The sequence below is a fragment of the Podarcis erhardii genome, assembly GCF_964252035.2.
Source record: "Podarcis erhardii genome assembly, chromosome: 8".
Lineage (NCBI taxonomy): Eukaryota > Metazoa > Chordata > Lepidosauria > Squamata > Lacertidae > Podarcis > Podarcis erhardii.
Genome location: NC_138499.1, coordinates 36,447,395 through 36,473,646, shown reverse-complemented (window position 1 = coordinate 36,473,646; position 26,252 = coordinate 36,447,395). Strand labels below are relative to the sequence as shown.

At 40.4% G+C, this 26,252-nt stretch overlaps 1 protein-coding gene across 2 annotated transcripts; it reads left to right on the top strand.

Moving 5' to 3' along the window:
* The first annotated feature begins 65 nt into the window (after window positions 1-65).
* On the top strand, window positions 66-23,522 carry YTHDF3 (YTH N6-methyladenosine RNA binding protein F3). 2 transcript variants are annotated; one of them, XM_081874219.1, is made up of 6 exons: window positions 66-440; window positions 2,181-2,205; window positions 3,942-4,026; window positions 10,907-10,992; window positions 14,046-15,635; window positions 22,381-23,522. In XM_081874219.1, the coding sequence occupies exons 5-6, from the start codon at window positions 14,064-14,066 to the stop codon at window positions 22,402-22,404; spliced, it is 1,596 nt and encodes a 531-aa protein (XP_081730345.1). In that variant the 5' UTR covers window positions 66-440; window positions 2,181-2,205; window positions 3,942-4,026; window positions 10,907-10,992; window positions 14,046-14,063; the 3' UTR covers window positions 22,405-23,522. The 2 variants fall into 2 exon arrangements, with proteins under 2 accessions (XP_081730345.1, XP_081730346.1); XM_081874220.1 differs by lacking the exon at window positions 3,942-4,026 and having other exon boundaries at window positions 278-440.
* The last annotated feature ends 2,730 nt before the right edge of the window (window positions 23,523-26,252 follow it).

Here is a 26,252-nt window from a genome sequence, read left to right as displayed (position 1 = left end):
AAGAGGCGAGCGCGCGCGCCGACGGACGGCCGTTTCCCCCGCCCTCGTCTTCGGAACCACGTGATAGGAGTCGGGGACGGAAAGGGAAAAGTCGGCTGCAATGTCGTCAGTGGTAGAGGGAGGGGGGAGAGCGGAAGGTCAGGGCGCCGCGGAGCGGAAGTAGGATCCGGAGCGCGTCCGCCATTGTGGGAAAGCGGAGCCCGGAGCAGGGGAGGGAAGCCGAGCTGTGTCCAGCTGGTTGCTTTCGGAGGCGCCGAGCAGACTAGAAGTGCCCGGGCTGCGGAGACAGTCAGGCGGCGGCGGGGAGAGCGGCGGAAAAGGCGGCGGCGGCGGCGGCGTGGAATTGAGGAAGAGCGGGAGGAGGAGGAGGAGGCCCAAGCGGAGCGGGGTGAGGGGATTGCGGCTCCCCGTGAAGAATGTCAGCCACCAGCGTCGACCAGGTACGGTCTCCGCCCGGCCTGGCCTGGCCGGGAGGATGGCTCGGCCTCCCCTTCCTCAGCCCGCTCCGCCCTCCTTCCTCTGGGCATAGCGGGGATCCGCGCCCGCTACATCCGAGGCCGTGCGGCTCCTCCCCTGTTCCCAGGCCCGCCCCCTCCGCAGGCCTGGAGGCCGCTCGGCCTGGGGCCTCCCCGCGGAGGCCGTGAGGCGAACCCGTTGCTTCTCTTCACGAGCAGGCCTTTGCCTCTCCGGGGGCGCCTTCGCTTTCCGCGCCAGCTTCGCCCTCTGCCCGCTTTCCTGTGCCGCCTTCGGTTTTCCCTCGCAAGTGGACTTGGAGGGATCCTTACGGCCACCGTTAAACCTCCTTCGTAGTGCAGCTGCCTCTCGTATCTCGTTCTTGCGGTTATATGTTTCTTTGCGTTTCATTTATTGATGGCATGTCTTCATGCGTGTTTCCGTATCTGCTTATTTTGTTTTCATGCAGCTATTCCATGTACACTTTTTTCTTTCTTTCACACTTTTCTGATCTCCTTATCGCCCCTCCCAATTCCTTCACCACTTCTCCCCATGGTTGTTTTTCTAGTCTTGATCCACTCGGTCTCACCCTTCTGGGTCCCCCCCCCCCGTGTAAACATTATTTTTGCAGCTGAGAGCAGATAATGGAGGTCTCTGGTGAACGTTAACTTGGGAGATAAATCTTGCAAACCAGAATCCATGTCTGCACAAGTTTCATTTTTAAACCTGGAATGTCACTTTTGAAAATACTTGCTTTTAGTATTCGCTCTTCAGCTAGTACAGGTTTTTCTTCATTCTGTCAGGATTGAGTAATTTGCAAAAGTCATTGCAGGGTCAGAGTCATAAAGTCTATGTGAAAACAGAGGGAAACCGGAATTGTTTGTAATGGGAGCTTTATTTGGGGGCAGGGAAATGCACTTAATGAAGTAAAAATATTTTAACATGGTATGTAATAAATAGTATAGTCTGCAATATGGCTAGCTGATGTAACAGTTCTGATTTTATTCAGCATCGAAGTGTAGCATTCTTAAGGTACAGGACTAGGGGCATGCAACAGTACAGGCAACACCCCATTTGTGTGGGGGTTGCGTTCCAGGTCATTACACATTTGTGTGAAATCAGAAACTAATTGAAAAAGTCTACAAACACCCATTCTACCCATTTAGTGACATTTCAATGACATCTTTATAACGTTTCCGGGTTCGGCACGTGTGCACGATCATGCACATATCAGTTGCGCCTAAAATGAGAGTGGCCTGTACCTCACCAGAACATGCTATTCGGTCCTTGTTGCATTTTTTTTTTCCATTTTACAGGCACCTTTTTATAACTGATTTGATAATAGCAATACATGCATAGTTTTAAGAATAAAAGCAGGCATAGTACAGTGAAGAGTTTAGCTTCTACAAAATCGTCTGATTATACTTTTTATAGTGCCACACATAAATATTGGATGACTGTTCCATTTTGTTTCTGAATGGTAAACTGTAGTTAGGTATCTTAATGTGTACAGTAATATTGGGAGTCTACCAGTAATCCCAATAAACAGAATTTAGAATGCATCAGGCTTGCAGCACTTAAGTCATAGTTCTTTTTAATAAAATGGCTTGTATTTTACCATCTTGGGGTATCTTAAAATCACCAAAATTATTTGATCTTTGTGATAACTCTAATGTTCGGTTCCTCTAATTTTTGTTTGTTTGTTTTTCTTGTTTTATCACTAACAGAGACCTAAAGGACAGGGAAATAAAGGTAAGTTGATTCTTCTGTGTTAGGTTCACTGACATGAATAGAGTAATTCAATGATTTCTCTGTAGTAGACAGTTAAGTGTAGCAGATGCATTCAATTGACAGTTTATACTGGAGTAGTAGTAGTACAGTGGTGCCCCGCAAGACGAATGCCTTGCAAGACGAAAAACTCGCTAGACGAAAGAGTTTTCCGTTTTTTGAGTCGTTCCGCAAGACGAATTTCCCTATGGGCTTGCTTCGCAAGACGAAACGTCTTGTGAGTTCTTGCAAGTTTGTTTCCTTTTTCTTAAAGCTGCTAAGCCGTTAATAGCCGCTAAGCCACTAATAGCCGTGCTTCGCAAGACGAAGAAACCGCAAGAAGAAGAGACTCGCGGAACGGATTAATTTCGTCTTGCGAGGCACCACTGTAGTAGTCATGAGACTGCACCAGACAGTGAATCATTTTTTTCACTTATAAAGTGGACTTTCCCAACATTTTTGTGTGTTACATCATTCTTAATATATTGATTCTGCAACAGCTTCCATTTGCATTTCAGGACTTCTCCTGTGTTGTCCCCATATTTCTGAGGAACCCTCAGAACAGATTGGGGGGGGGGAGCAGGGGAATTCATCTTCTGCTCATGCAATTATTTAGCTGAATACCTCCCATTATATAGAATAATTCAGGCACCAGTCTATTCCCACTTATGTTGAACTCAGTGGGACATCTGAGTAGTCATGTGTAGACAGAATTGTGCTGTCAGAATGCTTTATACTCAGCCAAGAGTATAGAGTCATATATGAATCATACTCTGAGTAGTACGACCTATAAAAATCAGCTAAAAATTAAACCGGAAAGCAAAACGTAAAGCCATTAAAATTCCAATAAAAGCAGATAAGCAACAGTACACTTTATGAGCTTATGCAAAGACCATAAAACAAGAAGACAGTTAAATACCTGCCAGAACAAAAAGGTAGTGAAAAACCATCAAAAATGTTTTTGTATATGAAGGGTTAATAATTGTGCTTATGTGCATGGCATTGTAGGAATGGTTCTTCATTTAGCCTAGTAGCAAGTGTGCTAAACTGATGATGAGTGGTGAGCATATGTGCATGAGAATTTTGAGTCCTTAAACTGTGAGACATACTGGCAAATGAAACAAAAAGTGAATGTAGCATGTCATTTATCTCTGCATACAGGATAGCATCATGGTATGCTTTAATCTTTAGTGTATTCTTTATCCCAAGCTTTTGGCAGCTCATTAAAAAATTGAACATCTGCATATAGCTATACTGCTAAAATATATACATGGGAGAGTTAAGGACTCCATTTTGTTAGAAGTGAGAGATAAAGCTTGCTAAACATTATATGGTCATAGGCAGTTACCTAGTCATAGCTTAACAAAGGGTGAAATTGTTTGGTATGCATAGGATCCACCTTTCTCAAATATTGAGAACTGTTCAGTTATTGAACTCCTAAAATTTTAGCTGTTTCACATGTGCACTTTACATCACATCTTCATTGGGATACTTTAGTGCACTTAATATTCTGTAAAGACAAGCAAAGAAGTGAACTTCCCAGTGGATAGGTTCACTTGCCAACATCGTATGAATGAATTTCCAATTGCAAAAGGGAATTCCCCTTTAAATCCCCCAGATGTGATCCAAATCTGCTTTGTCAGTCAATGTAAAGTTTTTTTGTTTCCATTATATCCCGTTAATATCAACAAGAGAAGCTAGATTGAATCTTGTCTCGGCAGGAAAGATCTCTAACCAGCAGTTCAGCTACTCCCCTACTCTGGTTCTCTTCTCCCCCCATCCTGTGCTTGAAGGCTTGTATTTTAGGTATGCATATTTACTTAGAATCAACTCCTGTTTGGTTTAGTGGTCTTTAGTATTAATGACTTTTGTATGCTGATCCATAACAGAGTTCTCAAGACTTATTGTAAAGATAAAAACAACTTAAATACCGAATAAGACATAACATCAAAAGCATAATAAATACAAGAAAACAAAACTCACCACAACGCCAAAGTTAAAAGCATTGATTTTAAAAGAGGCCCAGATTACACAAGTTATTTAAAAGGCCTGATCTTTACCCTGGGACTTAAGTAGCCTTAGTAGGCTATTCTATAACTGGAGTGCCCATAATTGAGATGCCTGTCCTGATTGTTATTCACCTTATTTCTTTTGTTGGGGTTTCTCAGGGCAACATGTCAGCCGCCAGCATCCCGGAAAAAAAAAGATCCCATGGTTTAGGCACATACAGATGAAAAGAGCCTTGTGCTAAAGATTAAGCACTTTCACTTGTGCCTTGTCATAGCCATACTATTCCTAAGGTATCTCCAGTAGCTGTTTTCCCCTGCTCTTTTTTTTTTTACCTCTTCAGCGAATGAAAATTCATAATCTTACTAAGGAACATATTGAAAGTCTGTGTAGTACAGCAGCTAGAGCATTGGACTTAAATGTCTGAAACTGTGGTTGAAATCCCTTCTGATCTATGAAGCTCACTGGCACTGTGTATCAGCCTAACTTAGCTACAAGGGTTGTGGTAACGGCAAAATATCACTAAGCTTCATACAGCAAAATAAGGTGCAAATATTTTTTATAAACTAACAAATTTATTATTCCCATTTGAGTATGCATAGAATTGCAGTCTTAGCTGTACATATGTCACTGAATAAGACATTGATTTGCTGGTAGTGACACCTTGGGTTTAGTGGTGTATTCCCTGTTCCAAAGAAGAGACATGAAACATAAAACTGTACTTGAAATACACCTTTAGTAACTGTGGAGATAGCATGTGTTTTCCTGTAAATCAAATGATTTGATTATTAAGATTCAACTTGCAATTCAATAATTCATTTAGAGGAGGACACAAATTTATTTTGCAGCATAAATACATACAGAACTTCACTATACTGGCTGATAACTATTTCTGAGTTCATAATTCCTTTTAAAGCACATTTTACTATTTGAGGAGAATTGCTAGTATGTGACTCCCTCTTTTCCAATACAGGGTTGGTCTCCTTTCAAACATGCTATCACTTTAGTCACAGGAGAAATGGCTGCCTTTTCTCTCATGAGATACTGGAGAAGGTTTCTGCATCTGTTTATTTAGATATTTAAATACCACCTGTTAGGCGGGCAACTCAATGCAGCAATACCATAAAATTTAATACAAAGAAAATGAAAATAATCAGACAATAAACATTCTTAAAATTCCATAGCTGCTGGAATCCGTATCCACCAAAAGCTATATAAAACAAACCAAAAAAAGGGGGAATTGCACCACTATTGGCACATTTCTTATTTTGAGGGGGGGGTGTATTCCAGAGTGTGGACTCTGTCGCAGAGAAGGCCCTTGTCCCGGTTAATGCTATCTGCAGGCTGTGGCACAATCAGAAGGGCCTCTGCAGATGTTCTTACTGGCAGGGCATGCTTGTCTAGAGGAAAGTGTTCTCTCAGATAACCTGGTTCCAAATTGTTTAATGACAAATCCCGAAACACGGCTTGATAGCAAATTGGCAGTCAGTGCAGTTCCTTTAACGGTGGAGTTGCAGTCTCATGGCCAGTAACTTAGCAACTACATTTTGTGCTAACTGCAGCTTCCAGACCAGTTTTGAGGGTAGACCCACAGAAAGCACATTACCGTAATTGACTCTCTATTCCAATGCATGGGTCACTGTAGCCAGGCTGTCCCTGGCCAGGATAAGCTACAACTGGAGTAATGACTGAAGCTGGTAAAAGGTGGTCCCTGAGGCTGTAGTCACCTGGCACTCCAGTAGCAACTATAGGTACAGGAGCACCCAATACAGAACAGATAAACTGCCTACATTCTGGATTTGGAAACTAGTCACCTACAGGATCTCCATCTTGATACAATTCAGCTTCATTGACTCTTATTCAGCCCATTGCTGTGCCCAGGGCTGCAGAGCCCCAAGTTAACAAAAGTAAAGGCCCTTCTTTCTCCCTCACCACATTTCTCTTGCTTCTGCAGTCAGATTTGGAATGTATTGTACTAATGAACTAAAATGCCACATTTCCTTATTTTGCATATATTTGGGGATATAATCAGTGTTTTCAAAATGTTTAAATCATTGCAACAGGAATTGTGGGGGTGGGGCACATCATCTGCTGTGAATGTGGATTTCTGGCTTGCTGGCTTACTGTCTTCTCTGTTCACTTCCTTCTTGAGGTATTCTATAACTTTGTCTGCTTCATGTGAAAGTGCCACTTTCAAAAACACAAAAAGACAAATGCTCAGAGAATCTAGTAGCATTAAGGGAATGTTTTGGGCATGGACAAAAGTTTCACCTTTTCTAATGAACACAGAAGTGAATGAGGAAAGTACATGGAGTTTAGATTAAACCACAACCTACTCCCAGTATAAAACAACTGGCAGTGATCCACCCATTGTCATTCTGGGGGGGGGGGAGGCCAAAGTCCCCCCCCCCCCAAATGTTTAAATCATTGCAACAGGAAATGTGGGGGTGGGGCACATCATCTGCTGTGAATGTGGATTTCTGGCTTGCTGGCTTACTGTCTTCTTTTTTTTTTTTTGTAACATTGAATAGGGTTTCAAAAGTGGTAGACTTTTGGCACTGTTTTTTTCAGAGGATCTGATGAAGCTACTTCATCTTTCCTTATTGGAGAAGAATGACTGAGATGCAGGAAAGAATGGACTCTTAAAAGATAAATTGATGAAAATTTGTTCGTGGCAGGAAAGGTTTTAGATGTAGAATAGCTCCTGTTGCTTTTAGATGTGACTATCTCATCCACAGGAAGTGGTGTTTTGCTGTTGTCTAGTTTGGGTCTTTTATGGTTCTCCAGAGTTTTCTCTAGAGTTAAGTGAAATAGCTGTCTAAAAAGTGCAAACAGGAATTCTTGCACCAAGAAGAACACTTGGGCAGCTCGGTTAGAAGTATGGCTGAACATATTAGCCATCAGGGTGTAGATGCTGCAGAAATGGTATGCAGCTTCATAGCTGTGTGGGTGGTTTTTAATTGAGTTAGTGATCCAAAGTTTTGGACACTAGTTTTCAGCTGCAGTCTTCAGTTTCAGACCACCTATGTTCTTCATACACAAATATGAATAACAACGTAACTAGCTAAAGTATAATTTTTATTAGGTGCATTGACTCCTTGAAAAATCTGTGTGAAATGCATGGGGCAGATGGTTGTTTTTCTTCTAAGCAAAATTAAAAACGCCACAAAGCTCTGAAAACACAGTGAATACAAATTACATTTCGCAAGTTACTTTGCATATGATGTGAAGGACCTGAAGGTAAGGGGTTTTTTAATGCTAGGAAATCCTGATGATCTTTAAGTGTCCTTGTTATGCCCCACCCCCCAAAATTATTGCACAGTTTTCCACCCTGTGTGTGTGCAGGGCATATTTTCCCCCCAGAAAAAAACTTTAAGCTTTAAGCTGCCATATTCTTACTAATATATATGCATATGTAGTACTTTGGACCTTATGATTGGTTGGATGAGCTACACAATACAGTTGGACTTTGTGTCTGCAATGTGAAATTGGAAACCTAAGTTCTCATGAGTCCATCTTAGTTACTTAGAGGGCAGAGTTTATGTTGTAAATGCTCAGAACATCTCTGGGTCTTGTTTACTGTCAAGAAGCACAAAACCTGCTTTTATTGTGACTGCTTATGTGGCAGGTTTACTGCAGTGCACCTGTAGAAGTCCTGGGTTGTCAGCTCACATGTAAAAAAAGTGTTACCATTGCTCTTCGCAAATACAGTGGTGCCCCGCAAGACGAACGCCTCGCAAGACGGAAAACCCACTAGACGAAAGGGTTTTCTGTTTTGGAGGCGCTTCGCAAAACGAATTTCACTATGGGCTTGCTTTGCAAGACGAAAATGTCTTGCGAGTTCCTGCGGGTTTTTTTTCCTCCCCCCCCCTTTTCCTAAGCCCTAAACCGCTTATCAGCTGATCCGCTAAAAGCCGCTAAACCGCTAATAGCGCTAATCCGCTAAGCTGTCAATAGGCTTGCTTCGCAAGACGATAAAACCACTATACGAAGAGCCTCACGGAACGGATTAATTTCGTCTTGCGAGGCACCACTGTACATTCTTTGTATTTGGTATTAGGAATTGCTCTGTGGGGTGGGGTGAGAACCCTATTGCTGGCAAGGTAAACAAAACTAGATTCATGTTACATTATTGGAAAAGTAGGTCATGCCAAGGCAAAGTTCTACCTTGTGTGTGCATGTCTGCCTTGAAAGCTGTGCTTGTGCTCTAATTCTGTTGCAGAGAATAGTAGGAACATACAAACAGGAGGATATATGTGTGTGTGTGTTTGTGAATGATTAATCTGTAGAGCTAGTTTGTATTGCTTTTCCATTTTATTTGCTTGAATTTAACTAGAACTGGCTTACTAAAAATGTTTGACTGCATTTTTGCTATTTTCAGGTAGAAAACTTTTGTATCGCATACTCTGCATAGAGCTCTCTTAATAAAGGTGTCTGCAAATTTCATTTTTGAAGTCAACAATTGCTGCAAATATACTATATTGTTTCTAGCTATGTTAGAAGTGATATTTCAACAGCCAAGCACTTTTTAGACTATTCCATTCTTAACTATGGAGAGTTGGTTTCTATGGAGAGTAGGACTGGGTTATCAATATTGCAGTATATCACCAGCTAAACATCTCGATATATTGCAACATCTGAAATAAGGATGGAACTACACAGAGGCAAACAGGACAATGTCCTGGCATCTGCTACTACTTAAGGGTCTAAAACTAATAAATGAGGATATTATCAATCACTTCATGGTCACTTTCAGCAGCAGGCAAGCCAAAATCCACCCAAACAAGACTCTTGGTTTTGGGATTGGCTACCAAATCGTGGCATTCAGGACAATCCAAAGTATGGTGATGAGTCATAGTGATAATAAATAATCTGGGACTATCCGTTTTAGTCCCTTAAGTACTAGCAGTTGCCAGGACATTGTCCTGTTCGCCTCTGTATAGTTCCTTCCTTATTTCAGAAATTGTGGTAGATTGCAATGCTTAGCTGGTGATATTGTGAGGCTTAGCTGCTGATATAATTATTATTATTATTATTATTTATTTATTTATTTATTTATTTATTTATTTATTTATTTATACCCCGCCCATCTGGCTGGGCCTCCCCAGCCACTCTGGGTGGCTTCCATAGAAAGCAAAAATACAATAAAATATCACACGTTAAAAACTTCCCTGAACAGGGCTGCCTTAAGATGTCTTCTGAATGTCAGGTAGTTATTTATCGCTTTGACATCTGCTGGAAGGGCGTTCCACAGGGCAGGCGCCACTACCGAGAAGGCCCTCTGCCTGGTTCCCTGTAGCTTTACTTCTCGCAATGAGGGAACCGCCAGAAGGCCCTCGGCGCTGGACCTCAGCGTCCGGGCAGAATGATGGGGGTGGAGACGCTCCTTCAGGTATACTGGACCGAGGCCGTTTAGGGCTTTAAAGGTCAGCACCAACACTTTGAATTGTGCTCGGAAACGTACTGGGAGCCAATGTAGGTCTTTCAAGACCGGTGTTATATGGTCTCGGCGGCCGCCCCCAGTCACCAGTCTAGCTGCCGCATTCTGGATTAGTTGTAGTTTCCGAGTCACCTTCAAAGGTAGCCCCACGTAGAGTGCATTGCAGTAGTCCAAGCGGGAGATAACCAGAGCATGCACCACTCTGGCGAGACAGTCCGCAGGCAGATAGGGTCTCAGCCTACGTACCAGATGGAGCTGGTAAACAGCTGCCCTGGGCACAGATTTGACCTGTGCCTCCATGGACAGCTGTGAGTCCAAAAAGACTCCCAGGCTGCGCACCTGGTCCTTCAGGGGCACAGTTACCCCATTCAGGACCAGGGAATCCTCCACACCTGCCCGCCTCCTGTCCCCCAAAAACAGCACTTCTGTCTTGTCAGGATTCAACCTCAATCTGTTAGCCGCCATCCATCCTCCAACCGCCTCCAGACACTCACACATTGCAGTGTTTAGCTGGTGAGTTATCACAATGTTTAGCTGTTGAGTTACCACGATGTTGAAAACCAGATATCGCCTAGTCCTTACACACATTGTAATTTGTGATATATTGCCAGCTCAAATATTATGAAACAATTATCACGATGTGAACTTCAAACCAGTTTTGGACGATATATCACCCAACCCTAGTTGAGAGGCTTCATATAGTGGTAATCTAATATTAATATTTTCTTTCACTACACTCAAGATCATCTAGCCAGCAGGTACATTTTTTAACATTTTAATTTATGCCATATTTTCAAAGTCACCCGTTTGATGTTCTTCTAATTCAATAGGGCTGAATAAGTCCTACTACAAGTTGGTCTTGGGTTAACTTCATTGATAATTTAAATAATAATATTCAATTAGTTTGACACATCAAAGGTTTCCAAGTGACTTACAGAATGTAAAAGTTCAAAGCACACCATAAAATCAGAAAGGAGCAATGCATTACCAAAAGTTATACAGCAACCCAATAACAGAGCAACAAAAATTCAAGCACCAAAAACACCTTCAACAGATAGCAAAGTCGGATGGCATCCATAGGCTGCTATTGGTTTTTTGAATTCTAGGATGCTTGTAGTGTGTTGTTGCCTCCTAAAGAAATATTCTGGTTTTTGAAACATTTTTTTTCCCATCATGTGTCTTTAACAACTAAAAAGGTATAGGATTTCTAGAAGATGTCTAATTTCAGTTATGTTTCAGTTTCAGTGCAAAACGGTTCGATTCATCAAAAGGATGCAGTAAATGATGATGATTTTGAGCCATATCTAAGTAGTCAGACAAATCAGGTGAGTATTTACAAGAATGCACCTTTTCTTGTAAGCTAGTGAGTATAGTTTTTAGTTGGTTATTCCTTTATAATAAGCAAGTAACACAAAACAGTTTTAATGGTTTTATAACAGACCATTGTAAGTTTTCATAGTATTTGTAAATCTCTTAAACAGTGCTAAATGGATTTGTACGAGTTAGGTTCCAAGTGAGCGAAGTTACTTTAAGCACAGGGATCCACTTAAGCTTAATTAAATCTATCTTAAATTAAGCATACCTGTTGTGTGTGCACAGAACTGGTTGCAAAATCATTGCTCAGCAGATGACACAATTCTGAGTTTTAATGTCCCAAGCAAGAGACACAACATGTTTTAGAGCTGTAAATTCCACATTTTGTATTAAACCCAAATTAAAGAATGAGAACCATACTGGATCAGGCACAAGACACACTTTGTCTAATGGCCTGTTCTCACAGTGATCAGCCAGATGCCTGTGGGAAGTCCACAAGCCACACATGCGCATGACACCACTTGCCCACCTATGATTACCAACAAATGGTATTACAGACACTTGCTATCTCAAACAGTGAGGTAGAATGTTGCTCTCAGGGCTAGTAACCTGATCCTCCATGAGTTTGTCTAATTCAGGCACCCCCAACCTTCGGCCCTCCAGATGTTTTGGACTACAATTCCCATCATCCCTGACCACTGGTCCTGTTAGCTTGGGAATTTTGGGAGTTGTAGGCCAAAACATCTGGAGGGCCGCAGGTTGGGGATGCCTGGTCTAATCCTCTTTTAAAACAATCCCGTTTGACGGACATAGTTACATATTGTGGAAATGAATTCCTTATTTTAACTACGTGCTGTGAGAAGTACTTTCTCTTGTGTATCCTGAAACTTTAAATAGTAAGCTTCATTGGATATGAGAGAGAAGGCCTTCTCTTTACTCAACTTTCTCCATTGAGTGCATAATCTTGCACACATCTGTTATGTCCGCCAACTCTCCCTTTTTGTCAGGTATCTGAAGAGTTACTGTTTTCCTCCTAACTGAACTTTGTGCAAACTATAACTGAAAAGGGTTAATGCTGAAATGAAGTGATTTTTCAAGACCCAGGGTGGTGGGGGGTAGGCCCTATATGACTGCATCTGTTTGCATAGGACTTTTCTGCATAGAAAAGGCTGATTTATTTAAAATATTTTAAAATTGACCTTCAACAGCATTTCCAGGATGACAAGATAGAATACAGTACACAAATCTCATGCCCTACTCCTGTAGCAGCCTACAGTGCTACATCCCATACCATTTCCTTCAGCAGTTGGGATTGGATGGAGAAGGAGTTAATAGTCCAGTCATTTTTCTTATGATTCAGCCTTTGGTTAGCTTTTGATTTTCTGCTCCCTTTCTGAATTCTTACATGAGTTTCAAGTCCAACAAGGATTCTTCCATTTCAGGGAATTTTTGCTTGCAGAAGATGCATGTTGAGAGGCTTTGGGGCAAGGTATTTGGAAAGAAAGTGGTATTTCTGTCATTTTGTATGTGTGTACTGTGATGGGAGAAACAGTTTATATCCTTATGCACAACCTTCTATACAGTTCATAGTGGTTTTGTATGCCTAAATTTGCATGGTGAGTAAGAAATACAAAGAATATGTGGTGCTTTTTATTGGGCCAGTTCCTTTTGGTGTCAAATGGCCTTGCAGCCAGTCAGTTGCTAGGCAAGAACATACATTAATTACTTAATCCAGCACTCAAACAACCTTTTGAAAAACAGACACTTGTAGATGAGTGAGCTGATAAAAGCTTTTGGGTTTGATCCATTCTTGAATTCGAGTTCTGCTCTGTAGTGGGAAGTGACTTTGCTGATTTCTCCTTCCCTCTGCCTTTCCCTGAAAAGCTGTTTTGGAGGTTTGGCTGATTCTCTAGAAAAGTGTGGCAGTTCCAGGGGCAAAAATCACGTCTCTCCCTCCACTGGAAAGCTTCTGCTGGGTACTGGTTGCTTTTGCAAATGGAAGGATCCAGCTACGCCAAGGGTGGCATAGTTTATGCAAACTTTGGAGTTTAATATTCTTTATGTATACATAGAGCAGATAATTGCATTTTCTATTTTTTGTTATTGGGAAAATAATAGACTCAAAATGCCAAACACAGAACACTCAAATAGTAATTCAAGATTGAACAATCAGAGCAAGCTAAGTGAATTAGGAATTGGATCTGGACCAAATAAATCAGCAATTTTTTTTTTACCTTTCTTGCAAATGCTAGTCATGGGTGGCACATGGGCAGCCCAAAAGGAACCCTCACACTTATAAAAACTTCCTTGTTTGCTCATATAGAGGTGTTCTTTTATTTTTTACAACAAATGTAGCTAACCATTACCTTTCAGATGTTATTGGACTATCATCTCTGACCATTGGTCATGCTGTCTTTGACTGGTGGGAACTGGGAGTCCAAAATCATATTGAGGGCCTCAGGTTAGCTACCCCTGGTTTCAAGTGAGCTAGGTGACAGGGTTTATCAGTACTTGAAGTTCCTTTTCACTGTGCAGGGTGAACTTATTTACAGCTTGGCAAGGAACATGATGAGTTGTTAAATATATACACTGAACCTTATCTGTACACCAGAGGCAGGTTTCTCAGGGGAATGTTGGTACACATACATGTTGGGGTAATGGTCATGGTCAGTACTGAATCTTTGATCAGCTGTTCAGCATAGGAGAGAGGCCTAGAAATAGGACAGGAATTTGCTTATAGGAATAAAAGAAATAAAATGACATCCTGATAAAAAACAGGAAAAGCACTCCTGATTGGAGATGGAAGAGAATTTTTAATTGCTCTAAGCACTTTTAATTGTGTTATATTAATTAAAACGGTGTAGGCTGTAATTACTTTGGTTTTGTATGTGAGATTAAAGATAACAAAGGTATCTCTTTTAGATCTTTTTGCTTGAATTTTTTTTCTGTTTAAAATTCTAACTGTGTTGGAAATTTGCTTCAGATGTCCATAAATGCATATTTATAGCCAAAGAATGTAGATGTAGCAATAGAATGATTCTTACACTGATATGTTTTCCTGCAGAATAATAGCTATCCACCAATGTCAGACCCATACATGCCTAGTTATTATGCTCCATCCATTGGATTTCCGTACTCTCTGGGTGAAGCGGCATGGTCCACAGCAGGAGATCCTCCAATGCCATACTTGACAACTTACGGACAGATGAGCAATGGTGAACACCACTACATCCCTGATGGTGTCTTTAGTCAACCTGGGGCTTTAGGAAACACCCCTCCATTCCTTGGTCAGCATGGATTTAATTTTTTCCCTGGGAATGCAGATTTCTCAACATGGGGGACAAGTGGATCTCAGGGACAATCGACTCAAAGCTCTGCTTACAGCAGCAGCTATGGCTACCCACCTAGCTCTCTTGGTAGAGCAATAGCCGATGGACAGGCTGGATTTGGCAATGATACATTGAACAAGGTGCCTGGTATTAGCAGCATTGAGCAAGGCATGACTGGACTGAAAATTGGCGGTGATATGACAGTCGCTGTGACGAAAACAGTTGGTTCCGCTCTGAGTAGTACAGGTATGACAAGCATTGCAGCAAATAGTGTGCCTGTGGTTAGCAGTTCAGCACCTAAACCAACCTCATGGGCTGCCATTGCTAGGAAGCCTGCTAAGCCTCAGCCAAAACTTAAGCCTAAAGGTAATGTGGGAATTGGGGGCCCTGCGGTACCACCTCCCCCTATAAAACACAACATGAATATTGGAACTTGGGATGACAAAGGGTCTGTGGTAAAAGCTCCCCCAACCCAACCAGTACTGCCTCCTCAGACTATAATGCAGCAGCCTCAGCCATTAATTCAGCCTCCTCCAATGGTGCAAAGCCAACTGCCTCAGCAGCAGCCTCCGCCTCAGCCGCCACAAGGACCTCAGCAACAGGCTCCGCCTCATCAGCTGCAGCAGCAGCAGCAGCAGCTGCAAAATCGCTGGGTGGCTCCTCGCAATAGGGGTGTAGGCTTCAATCAGAGCAATGGAGCTGGCAATGAAAACTATGGTATAGGTGTTATACCAGTTAGCTCTTCACCTTCTGGTGTAGAAGTGCACCCAGTATTGGAGAAACTAAAGGCCATAAATAACTATAATCCCAAAGACTTTGATTGGAATCTGAAGAACGGTCGTGTGTTTATAATCAAAAGCTATTCGGAGGATGATATACACCGCTCCATTAAGTATTCTATCTGGTGTAGTACTGAGCATGGTAATAAGCGCTTGGATGCTGCCTACCGTTCACTGAATGGAAAAGGCCCACTCTATTTACTTTTCAGTGTGAATGGCAGTGGACACTTCTGCGGAGTAGCTGAGATGAAGTCTGTGGTGGACTACAATGCATATGCTGGAGTCTGGTCTCAGGATAAGTGGAAGGGGAAGTTTGATGTTAAGTGGATCTTTGTTAAAGACGTTCCTAACAACCAGCTGCGGCACATTCGCTTGGAAAATAATGACAACAAACCCGTTACCAACTCGAGGGACACTCAAGAAGTACCCCTAGAAAAAGCCAAGCAAGTGCTTAAAATAATTGCTACTTTCAAGCATACCACCTCAATCTTTGATGACTTTGCACATTATGAAAAGCGTCAAGAGGAGGAGGAAGCCATGCGTAGGGTAAGAATCTAATGTTATAATAAACTTTTTTCATGCTTTTTGGAGTTTGGGGTTTTTTTAAAGACAGATCAGCTTGGTTTTTTAATATGTAAAACAAAAAGTAATTAGAAATGGGTTTAGATGGTAAAGGCCAAGGCATGTAACGTACTCAGCAACACTTCCTTGCAAGCACATTTGCAAATACAATTTTCTGTTCTTCATAGCATTTTACTTCTGCATTAAAACCTTCAGCTAAGTAACTAAACTTCGTTGGCAGTAGATGGAAAAAATATGTATTTTAATGGTTTCAGTATCAAATGGTACTTGTTCCTTAAATCATTTCGTTGCCTGTTTTGTTTTGTGACATTTAAACAAAAAATATGTATATGGAAGTTGTGATGTCCACATGCTTCAGCTGTTGTAATAGTACAATTTTTTTAGATGCATAGAAAAAGCCACATAACACAGAAATTGAGAGCTTGTTTTCTGTTAGGAATTTAGACTGCTGACTTACGCCCATTTACTTGGTGGTAAGCCCCATTGAACTCAGTAGGACTTGCTTCTCATAGAGATGCATAGGAAAGAAAAAGAAAATGTCAACATGAGTTTAAATGTGTTTTGACCCTTTGTAGTTACTTTTTTGTGAAACATTTCTTATCAAATGTGCCTGGCAGGACAAATAGAAAGGGCTGTATTCAGGCAATGTGTTTCTCCTGATGGAAGGCACTTTGATGCAGTGGAACCTTCCAGGGGTCAAGGCAAAATTGTGTTTTTCCTGGCCCCTCTGCAGCCCTCCAGCCTGCTTTGCAAGGTTGAAGAACCCTTTAGAACAGCATCAGTCCTTGAAGGCTCTGCTGGATCAAAGAGCTTTTCATATGTAAAGGGGCATCATTTGGCTACAACCCAAACAACATTTACGCAGAATTAAATTAACCCAACCCAGGGCTGATTCTTATGATGACCTAGTTATCTTAGGGGAGAATAAAGAGTTGGGAAGAGACTTGAAATTTCTTCCTTCTTATGTGGGATATGCCAGGTGTTGATTGTGGATTGTTCTACATGCAAAACAGGCACTTGCCATCAACCTGTGGACCCCACTTTATTCCATAGGTACTTACTGCTGTAAGCAATATGCCAATCCAAGGTATCTTGTCCCACACCAAATGTTATTTATGAAGACCTGAGTGTTTTTGTAATTTACAATAAAAATTAAACACACAGACTCTTTGGGGCAGTACAAAAGGAAAAATGGATGAAGAAAGAAGACGCAAATAAACAAATTTAGGTATCACTCCTTACATAAGAGCTTTCCAAACTTTTCATGTTTGTGACACACTTTTTAGACATGCATCATTTTACAACACAGTAATTTAGTTTTACTCTTGTTAGCTACATACCCTGCTAGCTGCTGATGGAGTCAACTTGCTGGAAAAGGCTGTGTACAGTGTATGAACTTGTAAGCTCCTGTACTGTTCAAATGAAAGGAGGAATTATTGTAAATAAATAGTAGATGGATTCTCCTTTAAGAGCAGGAGAAATATCCTGTGTCCCCATTCCAGAAAGCTTCCATAGGAAGCTGGTGAGAAGGATTCTATGTCATTGTTTATAGGATCGGAGCAGCTTGGAGAAGAAGAAAAAACAGTGTTACAAGTAGTTAACTAGGGATTAACTAGGAGTTCTGTAGAAGGCTTAAAATAAACTTGCTTGTAATCAAGGAATTCAGTGGCAGAGGAGATGTTGGGCAGAATCTGTTCAGTTCATAATCAAAAATGGGTTTGAGAATTCTGATTCAGATGTGGCTACATAGTAGCCAGCCATTGCTAAATTCACATTGAATGGCCTTGGTTAACAAAGCAAATGGGACACTAAGTCTGGTCCTCAGCTGAAGTTGTGACAGAACCTTGAACAGAAGAAAAGGCTGAAGAATAAAAAGTCTCTGACCCTAGTTGTCATTTCTTTTGTGCTTCTCATGGTTGATTTTTCTTTTTGGGATCTACAGAGTGGAACTGAATAAACAGTTTTGTTTTAAGCCCAGGTAGTTTTGCAGTATTTGAAGAGAAGAAAAAATTATACCTACATATGAAGAGTCCAGCCACGCTCCATAAATAAGCAGGATTCCTTGGGTAGTCTAGTAATGATGCTGCATACAAAATGGCAACTTAAATGTTTATACTAATTCGTTCTTCTGTTAAAAAATTTTCTGTAATGGTTCTTTACTTCGACTTTCATTTCAGGTGGTTGTGTTTGCTTTGTTTTTCATACAGTCCTTGTTATTAAGATAATTACACTTGCTATTAGAGATGCATATACAGGTTAGTTCCAGTGTTCTATTTACAAGATGGCTTTTGGAATTGAATAGAAACCCAGCAGATCAACCTATTTGTAAAATGTGCTATTTACATGAGGACAATAGGCAATAATCTTAGCAACTTGGTTGATGATGTACCCCATCTGATTTCAGGTGTCTACAACCACAAGAATAATTCCAAAAGCCATCTTGTCATTTTAAAGGGTGTAACTGGATTGTTGGAACAGTACAGAAATTCTAGTGCTACTAATTGTGATTCTATCAAACCTGTGCCTACCTTTATATTGCACTGGCTTACAGTGGTGCCTAATATGTTGGGTTCCATGGGCATGTTGGGAATTTTGAATATATTATAGTGCTGTCATAAAATGGCTGTCATGGGGTTGTTCCCCTTCACAAAATGACTTGCATGCTGGGTGGAGCCAGACACAAAGTACTCATTTCACATTAAACCAATCGAGATACCAAAGCTTGCACATGCAGCCCCAGAAAGAGAGAGGGAGATGAACAGGCAGCCTCAACAGAAGAGTGCACAGATCCAGAGAAGGAAGAAAAACAAGTACACATTGCCCCAGAGAGAGAGAGAGAGAGAGAGAGAGAGAGAGAGAGAGAGAAACAGAGTCCCAGAGGGTGAGGTAGGAAAGCACACGGTTCAGGAACCAATAGAGGAGGGGAGAGGATCATGTGCATAGTCTGAGAGAGGCAGAAACACAAATTTGCTTTGTTATATCTTCCTTCTTGTCCCCTCAGTCATCGTTTTCTTTGTTTCTAAACATTTGTACAGATTTTTTTTCCACTCACGTCTCTCAACTTAATGTTTTGGTGCTGGTCAGCCTGGAAAAGTTCATAGACTTAAGACAGGCCATAGAAAGTGGTAATACTTTTACTACTACTACTACTTTTTTCAAGACTGATCACACTCTTTACAGCTTGGAAGGGCAGGCACTGTGTGTCACAGAGACATTTTAAGCACCAAATGGCTCAGTGGGTGCAATCGGAACCAAAACTGTTCTAAAAACCCATTAACTGTTATTGCCAACCTAGCAGTTTGAAGGCACATCAAAAAGTGCAAGTAGATAAATAGGTACTGCTCCGGCGGGAAGGTAAATGGCGTTTCTGTGCGCTGCTCTGGTTCGCCAGAAGCGGCTTAGTCATGCTGACCACATGACCCGGAAGCTATACGCCGGCTCCCTGAGTCAGTAAAGCAAGATGAGCGCCGCAACCCCAGAGTCGGTCACGACTGGACCTAATGGTCAGGGGTCCCTTTACCTTTACCTTTTTATCCATTATGTATGCAGCACATTGTTTTAGTCCTTTGTGTTCTAGGCAGGGCATCAAACTATTTAAATTTTCTGAATTGATTTAATTTTGGTTCTGCCTGTTAACTCTTGGTTTGATTTCACAAGGAAAAGGCTCAATATTTACAAAATGACACTGATTGGTATCTGCAGTAATCTGATTAAATAGTGAGTTAATCTTAATTCTAGGTGACTACGCCGAAGAAACACCTGTTGTATGTACAGAAAACTTTGAGCAAGGATGAGAAGAAAATTTACTAGATTTTGAAAGAAATATTTGGGAACTTGGAAGTCATGACAGTTGTGAAAGCAGAGCTTAGAAAGATGTCTGCTTAATACACAGATTCAAAAGTCCAATGTTCTTTTGTTTCCAGGTTGATTCCCTATTTTTGTTACAAGTACAATAATATTCTCGCAGGCACTAAATATGTTTACCATGTGATCCATAGTTGTAAGCTAATTTTAAAACTAGCTGCTTGTCTGCTACCCATATTGTTTACCTCAGATTTAAGTGTTTGATGATTTCTCAAGAAAGACTGCTCATAATAAATTCACATAAGTTAGTAAAAGTCCTGAATGTTCCAAACGTTTGTAAGGAAAGAGTTTTGAATGAGAAACATTTTGTGCTGAATTAAACTTCTGTCTGATAGGATTAGTAGATGGTAAATGAATTTAAATTTCAGAAGCGAAAAGGCGCAGTACTGGGAACAGTGGGAGAACGAAGGCCTTTACTAGTATGGTTCCAAAAAAAAGGGTATTGATTAGCTTTTGTGAAATTAGGATTCCGAAAAAAAGAGCCCAGTCCACCTTTTATCTTCATTCCTAATTGTTTTTCATCATTTTGCATGGGATTTGAAAACTGGGTTGAAGCATCTGGGCTGAGGAACAGATGAGAGCATAGCACTTGTAGTTATTTGAAGCATGCACTTCTTTAGAACAGGATTGAGGATTCTCTTTCAGTCCCAGGGCCAGATAAGAACTTGCCCAACCTTCTGGGGTCTTCTTAAGAATGGTGGCATGTTAAAACAAAAAACAAACACCCACCCAAAGAAAAAATTGCACATATCTCTTTCCCCTCTCCCTGCATCACAACGCACCTCCAACAGGCACACAGTGAACACACACGCCTTTTCTTACACATCCATAAATTCAGTCACACACTCATACATGCAGCCACATGTACACATGTGGCAGGAACATACACACACAATATGCATTTTGAGCCCGCTCTAGGACTAGGGTCGGGGTGGCTAGAAAATTATATCTGCCTCTTCATTCAAAGGGATTTTATTTCCCCATCTTAGCACTAAGCACTACAGTATTAATTTCAAAAAATAAATCTTCTGACTGCTCTTTAAGAATAGTAGGTAGCGTTCTGCCCATCCAGTGCTGGAATGGGAGGTGGGGTTAGGAGAAGGTAAAGAGCTTGTCTCCCATCTAAGTTGAGAGATCCCTCTGCTGCCCTTTCCTCTCAAAGAGGTCTTATCTTCAATCTTAACACTGTGGTACTCGGGTGGCACTGTGGGTTAAACCACAGAGCCTAGGACTTGCTGATCAAAAGGTCGGCGGTTCGAATCCCCGCAATGGGTGAGCTCCCATTGCTCGGTCCCTGCTCCTGCCAACCTAGCAGTTTGAAAGCATGTCATAGATAAATAGGTACCGCTCTGGCGGGAAGGTAAACGGCGTTTCCATGCGCTGCTCTGGTTCGCCAGAAGTGGCTTAGTCATGCTGGCCACATGACCCGGAAGCTGTACACCGGCTCCCTCGGCCAATAAAGCGAGATGAGCGCTGCAACCCCAGAGTCAGCCACGACTGGACCTAATCGCCAGGGGTCCCTTTACCTTTACCTTACTTAGATCAAATAAAAGAGTTGTCTTTAACTCTTCCATGCCTGACATGATATTAGATTTGCCCCCAAATGACCTCATGGATCAAATAGAAAGCCTAAATGTTCTCCACCACTGCTTTACATTAAAAATGTGCATACTTTCCTGAACTACAAAGTATTTTTAAAATGTTAAGTAAAATGTCACTAGTGACATGTTGGCTAATATCAGCAACTTTAGGTAGCAGGAGCCTAAAGTTTGCATAATTTTCTAGGGAAACCCTACTTCCAAACAGTTCATGAATTCATATTCTGTAACCATGTTTCATAAAGGGTACATGTTTTCCATCGGTAGCTTTGTCATAACATCACACATACTACCTGGACTCCTTTGGTAGTAAAAGGATGTCAGTTGAATTAATAAGGCAATAGTATATATGAAACATACTGCTCAGCTTACCTTTGGACCAAAGCTAAGAGGGGGATCTTGTCATCTGGGCTGTGCAGGACCTCCATGCCACTGCCTAGGCTTGCACCCTGGGGAAGTGATTTTGGTGCTGCTAACACAATGGTTTGACTTATCCCATGGAGGCACACTTTGTTGTCTCTTGAGACAGACAGATGCCAACAATGTATAACCCTTCATATCAGGAATTGCTATTCAAGTCTTCGTGACTTTAGGTAAAATGTTCTAGAAAACAATGTCGGTACTAGATATTTACCATTTGTAAATGATCCCTTGCATAGCTAGTATCTACATGTTTACTAAGCTACAAGGGTTCTGAAGTGTCACCGATATCACCAGACACAATGAAACTTAATAAGAGATTATCAATTTATAAGAGGTTTTTTTCTGCCCTATAAAGCACTTTGGCATCATCTTGTATCTTTCATTTAAGTTTCTGTGATGAAGTAGAATTGTAAAGATTTGTTGTGTATGACCTGTGTCAAAAAGTGGGATTATGCTAGTGGAAGTGTTCCTTATATTAATTGAGCCATCTTACCCAATGACACCCCCTCCCAAGAAAAAATTCCTCTGGGCTTGGAGACCCTTGGAAACATTTTGGAATATAACGCAGAGGGCTGCAATTAGTGAAAGCTAGATGCCTCACCTTGCAGTAGCAGCAAGTGTTTTTGTGGGAATGGGAAGCCACCATTGGATGCATCCCTTAGGTTGGATTATAGAATTGCACATTTAATTCAGCTGATTGCTGCAATGTTTCTGCAAAGCTAATGTCATGCTTTTATGAAATATTTATAGTCTCATAGCACTTATACCGAATAAAAGTCTTCTATGACAGAGCTATACTAATTTTCCTTTCTTCTGTTCTGCAGGAGAGGAATAGAAACAAACAATAACTATATGGCGATGGTCCTGCTAGAATTACAACACTAATGATGTGGACTCTGGAAATGCCTAATATGTCTAAGAAGAAGTTATTAAAGCTTTGTTCCTGCTTAAGGTGACATCTTTGAACACTTTAACACAAAATTGACTCTTCTTGTAATGGTTCTCATCAGTGCATCTGCCCTTATACTCTCTCACCAAACACACTTGAGAACTGTAACTTCGTCAAGCACTTTCTGTCCTGAAGCTTTTACCAGTATCTGCTGTCTTTTGTAATTATGCATCCTAGCTAAGGCACAGGAGATGGAACGAATGCAAGGATTCATTAACTCTTTGAATTTGTTAAATACTAACAATTAACCATCATAAGTGGTTCAATGATGTGAGATTCACATTGCTTCAACTTATTTTTCTTTGATGTAGTTTTTTAATTGTCAGTTTTTAGCTATTCAACAGAATTTAAAGCAAAATCATGCCATATTTAGTCCTGGAGTAAAACTCAAGTCTAAATGTTCATGTGAAAATTATTGTAGTAAACTTTTAATATGGCAAAGCAACTTTGAGCTGCAGTTTAGCCAAATGAATTATAACATGAAATTATATTAGAATGACATTTCCCTTGTTTCAAACTGTTTGGTGTAGAGAATATTAATATATGCAGCTTGGTGGGCCGCACCAATTAATGCACATTTCCTTTTTTTTCCTGTAACATGTATACCGAAAAAAGTGCATTTGTCTGAGGAACTGTTTGTTTGCTACCACTCAATCTCAGTTTTGAGTACATGTACCTCAGTCTAAATCAGACTTTTTATGACCTTTATAACTATACTTAAAATCTTTAATTCCTATTTCTGGGTGTTTGCAAGCCTGAAAAGATTGCTATCATGGAAGTGAAAATTTACTCCTCTAGGTGATTCACTAGCTAAATAAACATAATTCTTGTTTTAGCAAGCATATACTCTGTTTCTCAAATTTTGTTTGTTCCCAGCTCTGAATATTATAGTCTGATATTCTTTCAATTCAAAATACTTTGGGAAATAAACGTTTATCCATGGTTTCAGTTTGTATGCTCATGGATGTGTTTACATGTTATCTGTTAGAGCTATATAATAAAAGCCTAGGTACCATATTCACCTGAATATTTTCTATGCTACTTTTTAAACTTTTATTTTAAAATTTCCACTTGCATACCAACATGAATGCTGCCTTGAAAGTGAAGCAACTGTATTGGTTTCATGAAATACTGAAGAGTCTTAAAGCTTTCTTTAAGATCAGTACGAAATCCAGATATGGGGAAGTTGAAAAATAGCTATTGTATTAATGCTTGATGTATCCGTCAAACCCAAATATTTACATCATGTCTGGATTCTTTCACTGGCAGTCTGTTTCTGAAGCAGAACTTGATCCCATTATTTTTGGCTGCTCTGTTCTTATTAAAATTGGTTGAATATATGGCTGTTTTGGCACAGTGTGACAGTCATTTTGCCATTAATTTTGGAAACATCATTGGGTGATGACCATCCAAGCCATACCCTTGAAATTAGTGGACTTCAGGTACTGAAGTCATGAATTTCAGTAGCTCTGCTCTGAGTATATAACATTGGTCATCATCCCCTTGTGTTACTTAACTAAAGGTTCCTCTATATACTTGGATGGAATTCCTTTGAATTCTGTGCAACTTCCTTCCAAATAATAACATTTGGTTATTAAAACACCTACAAAAAATTGCTTCATTGTGATTAGTATGAGGATGAAAGGCTAGCCTACTTCAAAAGAAAGCCATAATTGTTCATATCCTCATATTTCAGAAGATGCTGTGTTATTAGAATTTGTGTGTGATCACTATGGAGAACATGATTAATTCAAACATATAGTGCCAAGTGCAGTGCTATCATGTGGACCATGTGTTAACTGAGGTAAGTGGTTTGAAGTGTGGTTCTCTTTGTGGTAATTAACAACACCAGCCCCAAATTCCAAAGAAGAGGATTGTTTTGGCACTGTCAAAATCATTCTGAATCCAGTGGCAAACTACATTCACAAAGAATTGCCAAATGGCTGTGTTGCAAAGTGACCATGTGTATGAATTGCAGCATATATAGAACACACCTGTTTTGGGGCATACATTCAATGCTGGTCATGGCTAACAAAACTTTGGCACAATACCAAGACAATTCTATTTGTTAGTAACTTGTCTACATTGTACACAGAGGTGGTTTTTTTTTTTTTTGCGGTCATAGTTAACAGTTATCATTTTCAATATCTTCTATACAGTTGTACCTTGGAAGTTGAACGGAATCCGTTCCAGAAGTCTGTTCGACTTCCAAAATGTTTGAAAACCAAATCATGGAAGCCCCATCAGACATTCGGGTTTCAAAAGAACATTAGCAAACCGGAACAATCACTTCCGGGTTTGCAGCATTCAGGAGCCAAAACATCCAATCCCAGGGCTTTCAGGATCCAAGGTATATCTTTTTATTTAGCTCATAAGGAAAAAAAAAGAGCTGATCATAAAAGCAGAACATCGATCTCCATTCATGTATGTTAGAGGCACACAGGGTCTACTACTTTAATTTGAAGGTGGGGTTGTGTTTCTGGCATATATGATGTGGAACAGATGTTTGTAAATCCTCTAGACAAAGAGCAATTTGTTTATCCCACTTGAATTGCCTTGCAAGATGTATGAATAAGACCATGGTGGTGGCTTCTCAAAAATAAAACATGAATAAAATGCACTGATGTGCGTTCAATGCTTCTGCTTCTCTGTGATTAATTTGGAGAAAATGAATGTTCTTCTGTTTTTGCAGTGGAAAAGCTGATTTCCAAAACCTGAAAATTAAGCAGATGCTCTTAGTTGCTGAATAATTTTATTCTGCTGTTCAGTCATTATAAGGGGAAAGGATGCCTGGTTCTTGGAAGCTCTGCCACTGACCACTGAAATTCTTTTCAACTGCTTTTCTGGTTTCTGAAACTTAACTGGAATTGCTCCCATATTTTCAATCCATATTTTGGAGGATTAGAAATATTTTGATTAAGATTCTCATGATGCTGAATTCTGCACCCAGTACCAAATTGGCACTTTTTAAATTTTTCACAAGCACAAAGAAGTGGGTGTAATTTCATCACATGATAATTTCTGTGATTAGGGAATTTCCTAGAGAGAGATTTATCCCTTAAGATGAGAACCTTAGGATGCTTTAAATTTCTGTTCTAATTCTTTTTAGTTGTGTGTTGAATTGCTTTCTTTTGTTGTACACTAGTATGTAGCTTTGTTAAACTTAATTTAATTTAATTTAATTTGTTAAACTTAAACTTAATTGTGTACCATCCATTTAAATGAAGCACAACATTGGCTTTTTAAATTGAATTTAACTTTTAAGACTTAATTGCTGAATAAATTATTTTGCCATTAGACTTTGGGATGCAAATGTATAGTGAAACCATCCCAATTCATGCTGCCTTGTGCTGTGTAACTATAGCCACGCCATAGAGTTCACATTCCTACTCCATCATTGAGGCAATTGGAAGAGAAAGATGTCTGTGGACAAACGCCGGCTCCCTTGGCCTGAAAGCGAGATGAGCGCCTCAACCCCATAGTCACCTTTGACTGGACTTAACTTTCCAGGGGTCCTTTACCTTTTTACCTTACTTAATGTGATGTGAATGTTTGCAAAGCCTTGCAATTTAAGGGGCATTGTAATTTAATACAATCAGATGCTTATGTCTGTTTCCTGATGTGCTTATTATACTGAAATGTGCTGTAGATCTTTCTAGAAAAAGATATATTCTCCCATTACTTCAAAGTCTAGATACTGCACTTGGCTTCTAAAATCAGACAATTGGTGCAGGAGATTCTACAGAA